The 12377-nt window shown below is 36.7% G+C and overlaps 1 protein-coding gene across 1 annotated transcript in view; it reads left to right on the top strand.

Moving 5' to 3' along the window:
- Positions 1-12064, top strand: part of MUC2 (mucin 2, oligomeric mucus/gel-forming) — a 55943-nt gene extending 43879 nt beyond the window's left edge. Inside the window, exons 45-61 of the mRNA XM_039381202.1 lie at positions 639-813; positions 1364-1611; positions 2746-2929; positions 3053-3257; positions 3878-4062; positions 4695-4761; positions 5068-5168; positions 5326-5357; positions 5532-5706; positions 6266-6370; positions 6975-7015; positions 7627-7749; positions 8208-8303; positions 8935-9063; positions 9742-9781; positions 10073-10202; positions 11610-12064. Of these exons, the coding sequence (XP_039237136.1) occupies positions 639-813; positions 1364-1611; positions 2746-2929; positions 3053-3257; positions 3878-4062; positions 4695-4761; positions 5068-5168; positions 5326-5357; positions 5532-5706; positions 6266-6370; positions 6975-7015; positions 7627-7749; positions 8208-8303; positions 8935-9063; positions 9742-9781; positions 10073-10202; positions 11610-11805 (2232 nt within the window). The 3' untranslated portion in view covers positions 11806-12064. The remainder of the gene's footprint in view (positions 1-638; positions 814-1363; positions 1612-2745; positions 2930-3052; positions 3258-3877; positions 4063-4694; positions 4762-5067; positions 5169-5325; positions 5358-5531; positions 5707-6265; positions 6371-6974; positions 7016-7626; positions 7750-8207; positions 8304-8934; positions 9064-9741; positions 9782-10072; positions 10203-11609) is intronic.
- The last annotated feature ends 313 nt before the right edge of the window (positions 12065-12377 follow it).

The following is a 12377-nucleotide window of genomic DNA, read 5'->3' as shown; positions in this document are numbered from 1 at the left end:
TCTGGTTTCAGGAGAGGACTATTAAACAGATAAGCAGATTCAAATGCTCGTCAAATTTGACTGAGAGTTCTGATTTTTTTTTTAACCCTCCACCTCTGACAGACAAATTAATGTCTTGTACAATTCTAAAGCCTCCTCACAGCTTAGATGCCTATCAACTTGCTCAGTAGATATGCAGGAATGAAAATTATACATGGTTTGAAAAAACAGTGGAAGATAGAAAAAATGCATACAGTCACAATGCATGCACATAATCACCTTGGATGTTTCTTCCTGAACAGCTGGCTTTCACTGTAGCTTTAGCTGTTAATCTGTTCTAAACATTCATGGAAGGGAATTGATCATATATTGAACATTGATATTGGTCAGTGTCTTTCACTGTTGCTTAGAGAAGCTGTCTAGGTGATGAGATTAGATCAAACGTAACTTTTAGATAGCTGAGACTAGAAAAGGTGATTCCCATTTCAGTTTAGTGACTTGACTTTTGTAAGTAACGCTTTTAACTTAGCAGCTTTTCAGATTTCTACTGGGGAAAAATTGTCATTAAACATATGGTGTTTTAAAAATCTGCAGAAGATAATCAGACTGCTTCATAAGGTTTCTCTCTGTCTTCCCCCTTCCCCTCTTTTCAAACACAGCAAGGTGAGTCATGGTGGCTCTGTAACTGCACTAAGGCAATATGTATAGAAGACAATATCGTCCAGGTGATTCCCATAATCTGTAATCCACCTCCTAAACCTACCTGTGCCAATGGGCTTTCTCCTGTGCCAGTCATTGATGAGGATGGATGCTGTTGGCATTGGGAGTGTGATTGTAAGTATATATTTTGTTGAGTATTTAATCTCCTGTGGGAACAATACTACTGTCATGACTAACAATATTTATTAGGGGACAAGATTGCACAAGACTGTGACCCTCCATCTTCTAATGTGGGTCTGTTTGGAGTGCTTCATTGATTCTTTTTTGCTAACTGAAGTGTTTGCTTAAGTTGCCATAATTTCTACATAACTGTTGGATTAGTAGAATAAAACGGTCTCCCAAAGCAGGTTTTAAATTTTCAGATGCAGACCATAGGGTAGAAGCCTATATGTTGCTCGTTCAGACTATTGGTAAAGATATATCTGTGGTACAGTTAATCCTATTCTCAGTTGTCTCAGTAATGTCAGATGAACTGTGCCTTGAAAGAGCCTGGTTTTTTATTGATGACTTCTACATAACAAGCTCCTGCATTGACAAACACACTTAAAAAATTTAAATGCTTAAAGTTCAATGAGATGATTCCCACATCTATAGATTTTGTTTGTAGTCTGATCTGATTCTGTATGTTGCCATAAGAGTCTGACTTAGCTCTATGCTTTTTTAGGCTACTGCACTGGCTGGGGAGACCCACATTACATGACTTTTGATGGACTGTACTACAGCTACCAAGGGAATTGTACATATGTCCTTGTGGAAGAGATTAATAAGAAAGTTGACAACTTTGGTGTCTACATTGATAACTACCATTGTGATTCACGGGATGTGGTCTCCTGTCCTCGAACGCTCATTGTGAGACATGAAACTCAGGAAGTGAGGATAGCAACGGTGAAACCAAATACTGTAGAAGTAGAGGTATGAGAGAATGTTACCATTGATTTTGATATCACATCAAAATGATAAGTATATTCACAATGTTTGGAAAAAATCAAAAGTAATCTGTGTTTTAGATTCCATAAGAGTTTAGATTATAAAATGGGACTGATTTGAAGGACTGCTTTTTTGACTCTAAACATGAGAGAAAAAATTCTTCTTCTCTTTTTAATCTCAAATATTTTCAGTGCCCTATCTCTCCTAAATGCGCAAGTGTGGACAAATTACTAAGAGTTAAGGATATAAAATAAGTTGATTTATAATTAATGTTAATGTAACAAAGGAAACAATAAATGTTGAATGGGAGGAGGTAATGTAAAGTAGACATAACAATAAAGTACTAGCCTTAAACCTTTTTAAAAAGTTACATTACTAGCTCTGATTTGTTTCACCTTTTTAACTTTTGGAATAAGAGCACTTACATGTTTATTTCATTGATAAATATGATGTCCTGGCTTTGGGCCTTCAAAATTGGATGAGAAGTGTTTGTAGCTTTATGCTCTTTGTTCGGTTTATTTTTGTACCTTTATTTTTGTACATTACTGTGTGAGAATATTATGTCAGATTGCAGCATATTGTTGAAAATTCGCAACATTTAGACCTTCTTTTTTTCTCTGAAGCAAAGAAATCTGCCATTGCTGAGTAAAAGTAGTAGTGTTAGTTCATAGAATCACAGAATCATATCCTGGCTACAGTATTTAAATAAATAATACAGATTTAGTCTTATTTCTTTCATTCAGTTTTCCAACAAGCATATTCCCTTTATTCCAAGAAAGTTAAAACTTTATACAGTATAAATTTAGGAGAATTTTATGTTCCACATTCATGAGGTGACCTCAATGCCATAGTCTCTCTAATGATTCTGTTAAGTGTTAGGATTTAGCTATTTAAACCCTGAATTTTATCTTAATTTAACAGAGGTTGATAGGCTTTTTTTGACTCAGAGAAGAAAAGTTTGGCTTTCCAGTAACATAAAAGGAAACACAGGGACACTTGATACAAATGAAAAGGATATTATTTACCTTTACATTCTCTCTGCAATGCAAATGAACAGTCAATTGTTTTCTAAAGTCAAACTAAATATATGCCTCTTTTCTGTTTTCCTTTGTTTATTAGGTGACAGTAAACAATCAGTTAGTGGCTTTGCCTTATAAAAAGTTTGGCGTGAGCATCTATGAGTCAGGAATAAATCGTGTTGTGGAAATTCCTGAGCTAAAAATGAATGTGACCTACAATGGCTTGTCCTTTTCTATCAGAATGCCCTACAGCCTGTTTGGCAACAACACTCAGGGACAGTGCGGTAAGGCTTGCTCTTGCAATAATTGTACTCTCAGAGAACCACAATGACAGCCCTGCTTACAAAGATGAATAGAATTTGATAACAAATCTGTGAGTGAATTCTTTCTCCCCTTACCAATCTTAGGTACTTGCAATAACAACACCGCAGATGACTGCATGTTGCCGAATGGAAACATTGCAGAAAACTGTGAAACCATGGCAGATCACTGGCAGGTTGTTGATCCTTCCAAACCACAGTGCTCTCCAGGCCTAAATCCTACAAGTTCACCTAGCACAACCCCAGCAGAGCCTTGCAAAGAATCTTCCATCTGCGAGCTTCTTTTGGGAAGGTAGACATTCCTCTTGGGTTTACAAGCCTGGTATCTTCAATTGAATTGGCAATTTTAGGATTAATTTTTCAATGAAAAGTGTTTCTACCTTTTATTTCTTGTAGCTTTGTGGGTTGCTTCCACTCCTTTTACTTTTTCTGGTTGTTATTCTTTGCTGACAGTTTCTTTCAACCCGCTGACTGCTATGTTAACCTTCATTGATGTTCTCATGTGCTTCTACAGTCTTTGCCCTCCTCTGTCCTATGCCTTTTCCCACATTCACTTAGCAGAAAACAGAGTCCAACTGAAAACAAAGATCTTAATTTTTAAAACACCGTGTCAGAATTAAAAAAACCCCCAAACCCAAACAAAATGTCTTTAAAGAGGGAGCACATGGTTGCACTCAGTAATATTCATGTAGCTCCTGGCATGAAAATACTTGTGTCTGAGTGCTTTGTAGGTGAGTGGAGAATACTTTAAGATATGTTGAAAGGTTACAATCTGGATAAGTGCTCTCAGTAAAAATCTCTCATCCATAGTCCATGTCCACATCTTCTGTTGCCACATCATACCAGGTTAAGCACATTGAAAAATTTATGGATCATTCAATAACTAATAATGATAAATATTTCTGTTTCTAGTGTGTTCAAGCCATGCCATGAGTTTGTGCGACCTGAAAAGTACTATGCAGCCTGCGTTTTTGATAGTTGTGTACTTCCCAACCTAGACCTGGAATGCTCAAGTCTGCAGATCTATGCTGCCACCTGTGCTGATCAAGGTGCATGCATTGACTGGAGAAGTCACACCAATGGTGTATGCTGTAAGTATTTGGCCATTTATCTTGAATTAAGGAAGCTTGTATGGAAACATTTCAATAGTAATGTTGTACTGCTTTCCGAGCAATGAAGACAACAATAAATCACACCAGTTGCTTTCCTTAAGTAATTTTGCAGTTAACATTTTTAACAATGGAAATATAAATGAGCCTGCAAAAATAAACATCTGTTGACTGTGCCAGAAACATCTGTATCAGTACACACCTCTTATGTACACAGACAGTTTTGTGTTTTGCAGGCATCAGCAGATCACTCTATTTAGTGATATATGCATTACTTTTCAGCTGTAGTAAGAGGGCGACAAAGAGTAGGAATACACTCCCTCCTGAGAACTTGTGCAAAAGAGACTGAAATGATGCAAAAGAATTGTAATCGAGATGTAGACTCTTGGCTTTATCACATTAATGTAAAAATGGTTCCCTATCTCTGGCTAAATTGCATAAAATAATTTAATTCAGAGACATGAGTCTGATATCTGAGATTTTTTCTCCTTGCTTCTCAGGGTTGTCACAGATACATAGGAGAATGAGTAAACACTGTTTAAGTTCTTGGCATAAGGTCATGAGGCTTTTATATGACAGTTACTGAGCTATTCCTCCTTTTTATTCTTCCATTCCAGCTCATGAATGCCCCTCAGGAAAAGAGTTCAGAGCATGTGGTCCTATTAAAGAGCCAACCTGCAAATCAAGGTAAATAATTAGTTAGTTATACCTTCTACAACTGTTCACTCATATCTAATGCAAAGGTGAATGAGGAAAATCAACCTCCTTTCATATCTTAAACTGACAAATTTGTTACCACTGTTCTGTTGATCCTATGTCTGGTGCCTCTACTGTTTATGTTGTTCAGCTAGACCAAACACAAACACTGACAATCTCTAGTCACAAATCTGCAGATTATTTGCCACTGTATCTTTAGTGAAAGGTTATTTGGCATAATCCTCCTCTATGTGCCTATGACAATAATGGTGTTCCTCTGAACATTTTGTTTCATAGTCACCAAAATGAAACTTCAACTAAACAAGTGGAAGGCTGTTTCTGTCCCAATGGAACAATGCTGTATGACTCTGGCGTGGATGTCTGCGTGAAAACCTGTGGTGAGTTTTACCACTTCACTTGGATGCATATTCGCTTCCTCTTTGTTGTTTCCTTCTTATGTATGCAACACAGGTCTGACTGTATGCAGTCAACATATAGTAGAGATACCTACTGGTATGTAACTGGTAATGGAGATTTATTTTGATATTTTCACAGGCTGTGTTGGAGTGGATATGATCCCAAGAGAGGTACGATGCCATATGCTTTCGGATTAAAAGTAGAAGTTGGGGGTTGGGAGAAGAGAGCGGTCTCCACTGGTGCAGGCTTGTTTTGTGGTTTCCCAACTTTTTATTCCTGATTTTACTTCTGTTCTTTTTAATTGGTAACTGTGCAATCACTAATTTTATTTTCTTTAATGACAGTTTGGGGAAAAGTTTATAGTAGACTGTCAGGACTGTACTTGCCTGGAAGGGGAATATGGCATTGTATGCCAGCCTCATGAATGTGCTGAACAACATGTCACTTGTAATGGAGAAGGCTTCTATCAGGTCACTGAAGTCAATCCCGAAGACTCCTGCTGCCCTCTTGTCACCTGCAGTGAGTTTATACTATGTTTCTAGTTTTTCTATACTGCTTAGAAACAGAAAGAGACTGAACTACTTTAGCACCAGAGACCTGCAGCAGTTAGTCCCAAAACAGTATTTTTCCTCATGCCTTTTAAAATCAGCAATTAAAATGCATTTTAATATTGAAATGATTCAGGATAACTGAATCTACAGTTATGGGACTCAACTCAATTTCTAGTTCTTGAGTTTTATTCAAGCAAGAATTCTCTGTGGATTTTCATTTTGCAGCAGTTGCCTATAATACTGGAGAGAGTAACAGTTGTTCATTACTTCTCTGCATAGAATTGGGATACTTTATTAATACAGAATAATTACCTAGTAGAAAAAGTTTCATAAACCAATGCAGTACCCCCATACCAGTGCCTAGATTTAGTAGGAAAAATATGTTCCCTTTCTGCAATTTGTTTATCTGAAGAGAATCTGGTCTGTTTCCTATGGAAAGTTCATCCTAAATGCTTTGATAGATGCTTATTTCTAGTAGCTGTGATTTAGTGTACTTTTTGGCTTATTCTTTTTTTTTTTTTCCTCAGAATGCAATACAAGCCTCTGCACAGCTAAAGCTCCCAAGTGCACACTGGGATTTGAACTTCATTCTTATATTCCCAGTGGTCAGTGCTGTCCTGTGTACCAATGTGGTAAGTTCCTTGGAAATATATTACAATGATTAGCATTATATATTACAGAATTGATCATTACACTTAGTAAGACTGTATGCAATAGCCTATTGAAGGAGATATTCAACACAGTCAGATTCTAGAAATTAGTTACTATTAACATTGGTTACTACTGCTATAGTTATGACAACTAGGAAATCAGAAACACCTCAGGTGACTCAAGTTCAATTCTCCTGATTGTAAATACATGTAAGATCAGCTACAGAATTAACTGTGACTGTGGTCTCAGCTTAATCTAGCAAAAAGTCCCTATAAGCATCCCCAGTAGAAGACAGCTTTACAAAGACTACTTTGTTCTTGGTAATTGAAAGAAGGAAGTACTTGGTACCTATTAACTGGACATTCTTGGCTATGAACTGGACTGCATATATTAGGACAAATCTTCCCTTTTTGCACACGCAGTATTAGTTCTTATACTTTATACATGTCATGTCTGCTACCAGAATGGAGGAATAACCAATGAATTTGAACTCACTGTGGAAGAAATGAGTTTGACTAGAGTGGTGCGAAGACATTTTTTATTCTTTTTTCCTACGTTAACATCTAACTTCTTGCTTATTAACAGTTCCCAAGGGGGTCTGTGTTCACGGGAGTGCTGAGTTCTTGGTAAGTTCTAAAAATGCCTAAAAGACCAGTTAGTAAACTTGATCGCAGATACTGTGAAGAGGTTTATCCAGTACAATCAATATTTTAGAAATTTTCCAGTTTCTGTCAGGAGGTCATCAATTTCACAAAGCCTAAATCTCTCCTGAAAAGGTTGTTGTGTATGAAAGAAATGGAAGAGTTGCTTGTATGTCAGTATCAGGAGAGAGATTTGGGTTAAATGTGCTTGCATTTTAAAAAGTCAGTCCCCATTTATTGTCAGTACATTGTTGCAGTTTTAAGACTCTGCTTTCAAAAATTAAAAGATATGTGAATAAGTGCTATTCTAAACAAACCTAGATTTCTAATAAATTCTCTTGGGCCTAGTAATTGTGCCTGTCCTTTTAATATCAGAGTTTATCATTGCTATGTAGGACTTCAATAAAGACACACATTAAATTATATTCAGTGTTTAAAATGTTGTCTTTATAAATGGCTAGCCAGATAGCTATCCAATTGTCTTTAAGATTTTTTCCTTTTCCATTGCTTGATTTACAGATTTTTTGAAATCAATAAATGTCTGTCAAACATGTCATATACCATTAACATATGCTTTTTTTTTCTTAAAATTTTAGCCTAACTCCTCAGTCTTTGTTGATAAGTGTCAGAATTGTTTCTGCACAAATGAAGTTAACGTCAGCACTCAACTGAATATCATCTCATGTGAACCTCTTCCATGCAATACGAACTGTGCACCGGTAAGTGACAAACTTAAACAAAAAACCCCAAAAATACCCATTTATGTGAAAATCACTTTGATCAATGAGTGGTATTAAGCAAAGAACAGGGAGTTGAAATTCAGAGACCAACTCCAGTGTGGATGCCAACTGTCCTTCGAGCAATCTGCTGCATGCAGCTTGACTCCATAACTGGCAGGATTCAGTTCATATTGGCCAGATTAGCTGGGAAATTTCTGTAGAGCACTTAATGGAGGGATATTCAATTATTAGGCATATTTATTGCATTGCAGTGCTTTAATTTATTCCATCTATAATCTGCTTTTATTATTTGTCTTCTATTGGGTTGGAACACAGAAAGTCACAAATCTAGAGTGCACTTCAAAGTATAATCAATCAATGGATTGGTATGTTTTCATTTATTTCTCAAAAATTCATCTATTATAGTGCTATTGTTTTTAATTAATTTTAATATCTAGGGATATGAACTTCAACCAGTGAAAGGTGAATGTTGTGGAAAATGTGTGCAGACCAAGTGTATTATACATGCAAACAATGATGAACTCATCTTGAGTGTAAGTATGCTCTACATTCTGTGTCTCTACCAAATATGTAAAGTTCCCTGTTTCAGAAGGGGAACATCTCCTTGCCAGAGACAAGGCTTAGTGTAAGTTTGCACCTGAAAGATCAAAGACTCATCTAAAGCAAAACCTATCTACAATATTTTGACCTGAAGGTAGGTCTCATGAAATCAAATTTTCTGGAAGGCTCTTCTTGGAATGACAAATCCAATACCATTGGAAGGGATTTTCTTTCAGTTGTCTGGAAGCTTGGGCTTATCTATGTTGTTTGATTTCTGTATGAACACTAGTAAAGCCTGCATATGGAACAATTGTATTGCCCCTGTAGGGTGGAAGTTTAGGATTGTTCTTAATTAGCATATAACAGTCTAGCTGTGTGTGGGTGATTTTGTTAAGGTACTCTACATAGTTTAGAGGCATTTTTCTTTCTCAAGGAAAATCCCATGTAAAACTGAAGATTCTTTCCATATATGGTACATTGCAGTACATGTAACAATCTGTATCTGAAATGGCTGTTAAAAATAATTTACTGGGAAACAAGAGGAAAGTCATTGTCAGAGGATAAGAAAATTTCTGTCTGAACTCCCTTCAGCTTTTCTTATTACATTTTGCATTTTGCTTGCAGCCTGGAGATTTTAAAAATGATCCTAACAACAACTGCACCATTTATAGCTGTGTAGAAATCCACAACCAGCTTATCTCTTCCACATCTGAGATTACCTGTCCAGCATTTAATGAGGACAGCTGCAAACCTGTAAGTAAAAATGGAAAATTTACCCTCTACTCCATATATAGATTACTTCAGTTTAGTTCAGCCATCTAACTAAGAACAAAAGTAAAATTAAGCTCTGATGACCCTTCACCATAGTTTCTCAGTCACAAGGGCAAAAGTTTCTAATGCATCCATGCACAGCCCTATACAGTGTATAAAATATCTGGGTGAGAATTTGAGGCTTATAACTGGTAACTGTCTCTCAGTAGCCAAAATATTGGTCAGCACTGAGATACTAAGTCTTTGCTGATTGCTTTGTTTGGGGTCCTGTCTCAACAGGAACCACCTTTTCTTGAATGTTACAGAAACAGAAGTTGTTCAGTCAATAGGCTGCCAGTAACACTGTGCATACTCCTCATTCAAATACAGAAAACTTAAAGAAAGCATTTATTGGAATAGTTTCTGAGGAAAAATGATATTATGTTAACTGTAGACTTCCTTCAAAGAGTTATTTTTATTTTCACAATCCTTTTTAAATTGATAGATTTCAAGTCTGGAAGAGACCATTATCTTTACTTATTCAGATCGATGCTGCAGTGTTCACTGGTCGTTTCCAGCCATTGATTGACAAATCGCTCTCTTTAGTTATTGACCTAAAAGCCTCTTTCAATACTGAGAAATAAAACAATATAATTTTTTTCTGTTTCTTTGTTCTTTTAGGGAACTATTTCATTCTTACCTAATGGTTGTTGCAAAACCTGTAAGTATCCCAGTGTATCTGAATCAACAGTACAGAGAATGAATTGTCTTCTTTAATCAAACCATTTTCCAGCAATAGAGGCTGATATATTTCTATTTAAATAGATATTTTTATATTTATGTTTGTTATTCCAAGCATTCACTGTCCAATCTCTCTGGAAAAGTTTAAGCTGAAGCAGAAAAACCACTTAAGACAGTTCTTTGAGTGCACTAGTGAAGCCGAGGGAATGCTGAACTGCAAGGAATTTCTGGAGGTATTTCACTGTGCGTATTTTCTGATCTTTCCCTATAGGTGCACCTCTGGATAGCAGTACACCATGCTCTGTCCGTGAAAGAGAAGACTTTATTGTCTATAATGGCTGCCGTTCCGTGGACAGAGTTGTCATGACTGAGTGTGAAGGAACATGTGGAACCGTCTCGCTGTAAGTAAACTTATCAGACAATGAGATTTAAATTCTGCTGGCACTGAGCTTGTTTATATAAAAGGAACAATAAATAGGCAGACTACAGAATGGTAGAAGACTTGGGACTATCTGCTCCCCAAATCATAGACACAAAATCATGAAATCTGTGACTGAACAGTTGATTTGTCTTAATGCAAAGCAGAAGAATGTATTAAATTTCCTTGGGATTCAGACAGATATGATAAGGTCTATTCACCCAGTAACAGCTGTCTTGTCTGTCATTTGTGTCAGACCACCTTTGCTAGAAATCATCACGAAAGATAATTTCCTGTGGATAATTTCCTGTAATAGGAATGAGCCCGGGGAGCAGCCAGACTTGATACTCTTAAGCTCAAAAGCTGCTTCTCAATAGTTAACATCTAAAATGAAACACATACATCTTTTAAAGGAAGATTCAAACCTACAATTTTTATACAGTATATAAATTAGAAAACTAATGCTTTAGGGATGGTATTAGTAGAGTATTTTGACTGTACATTTTTCTCTGAAATGAGAGAATATACAAAAAAGTGGCTATAAGGGAGTGGCTAGTAGGACACCTGGTAGTGAGCACTGCAAAAACACAATTCTAACTCCCCAAAGAAACTGTCACTTGCTGCCTATCACTGAGTATGCCAAAGGGATACTCCCATTACATGGGAGAAAACTGATTTTTAGTATCACATGAAACTATGATTGGCTGGGGAGTTTATTAGTATTTTGAAATACCTTATCATCCTAGGGTCTTTCTGTGGTTGCTTCTGCACACAAATACAAAAAAAAAGGTGGATCTTGATGCAGTTCATAGCCTGATATAGACATATTCTGCAGGTTAGGAATGGTGCTTGGGAAGCTGATGAACACAAGACTGCAAAAAATACTTTGAGATAGAAACAGAAAGAGCTGCTGCTTCCCTTTCCTGTTAACACCGCCCTGACTGGGATATGCATTTTATTCCCATGATGCAATTGTAGCTTTTGTAGACGATTGATGTGATGCCATTCTATATGGCCTTGTAGCCCTTTATCTATGCAGTTTTCATATTCAGGTCAAGGCTTTGTCTCCCCCTAAACTGTTGATCTGGTGTATTTAACATCCATCAGTGCTAGGATTATGAGAGGGATCTAAGGAAGCTGATGATCTTGTACTCACTGAGGGTTTTTTATAGGACTTTGATATGAATGGTTTTACCAAAAAAAAGAAATCTCATCAAGTGCAATGAATTTTAAAAGCATATTATTTGAATCACTGTTCCGTTAGATGAGCTTAGCGCTTCCATTAGCCACAACTGCAGCTTCTCACAGGAGTTCTGTATGTGGTTTCACCCTTTTCTTCTGTATGTTGGCTTCTGGCACTGAGTAACGTTGCCATTTTCTATTTTACTAGATACTCTGCTGAGGCCAATTCTATGGATCACAGCTGTTCCTGCTGCAGAGAATCAAAGACTACTGAGAAGTACGTGGTACTGAAGTGTCCTGGTGGGCAGTCACTGTCACATAAGTACATCTATGTGGAAAGCTGCAGCTGTCAAGACACTGAATGCCAGATCCCACAATCCAGTGAGTCGCAGAGAAGAAAATAACAAGGCAAGATCTCTGAACCGTACCAAGACGGCCATCAGCTTAACATCAAAATGAAGACAGAAAAAAACTAGCAGCATTTGACTGAAAGGCCTGTGCACCATTCTTAACTTTCTTGACTACTTTTGAACATTGCTTTTCCCAGTAAATGCATCCTATTTGTTCTCTGATTACTTTGAACAGTGCTCTATTTATTTGTGACAAAATAAGAACACAAATTTGTATTCTTCCAAGTGCACAGCCTTTTGGATCCTTTTATAATCTGCTTATTTTCTCTGAATGATTAAAAGCACACTTCAAAAACACATGGCTTCTGTAGTTATTTACGTACTGTTTTCATTAGTCTGAGTTTTAAAAGAGAAGAAAAGTTCTTTTTCAAGTTAATGGAGGTTGAGTGATATATATCCTAAATTTTGGGGGGGTCTATTTCTGGCTCCCTAAAAATTGAAATTTCAATGTTTAAGGTGGGAGAGAAGTTGATTCTGTCTGCCAGAACAAAGCCAAAGATGAATAATTGTCATTAAGTGATTCAGATTACTTGGAGAAACTTCTAGTTTAGCACCAGATCTTATTT

This window comes from Pipra filicauda, unplaced genomic scaffold (genome assembly GCF_003945595.2).
Source record: "Pipra filicauda isolate LSUMZ 115617 unplaced genomic scaffold, ASM394559v2 scaffold217_size2002032_pilon, whole genome shotgun sequence".
In the NCBI taxonomy this organism is placed as follows: domain Eukaryota; kingdom Metazoa; phylum Chordata; class Aves; order Passeriformes; family Pipridae; genus Pipra; species Pipra filicauda.
Note: the sequence above shows the minus strand (reverse complement) of the source record. Positions and strands in the feature narration are given on the sequence as shown.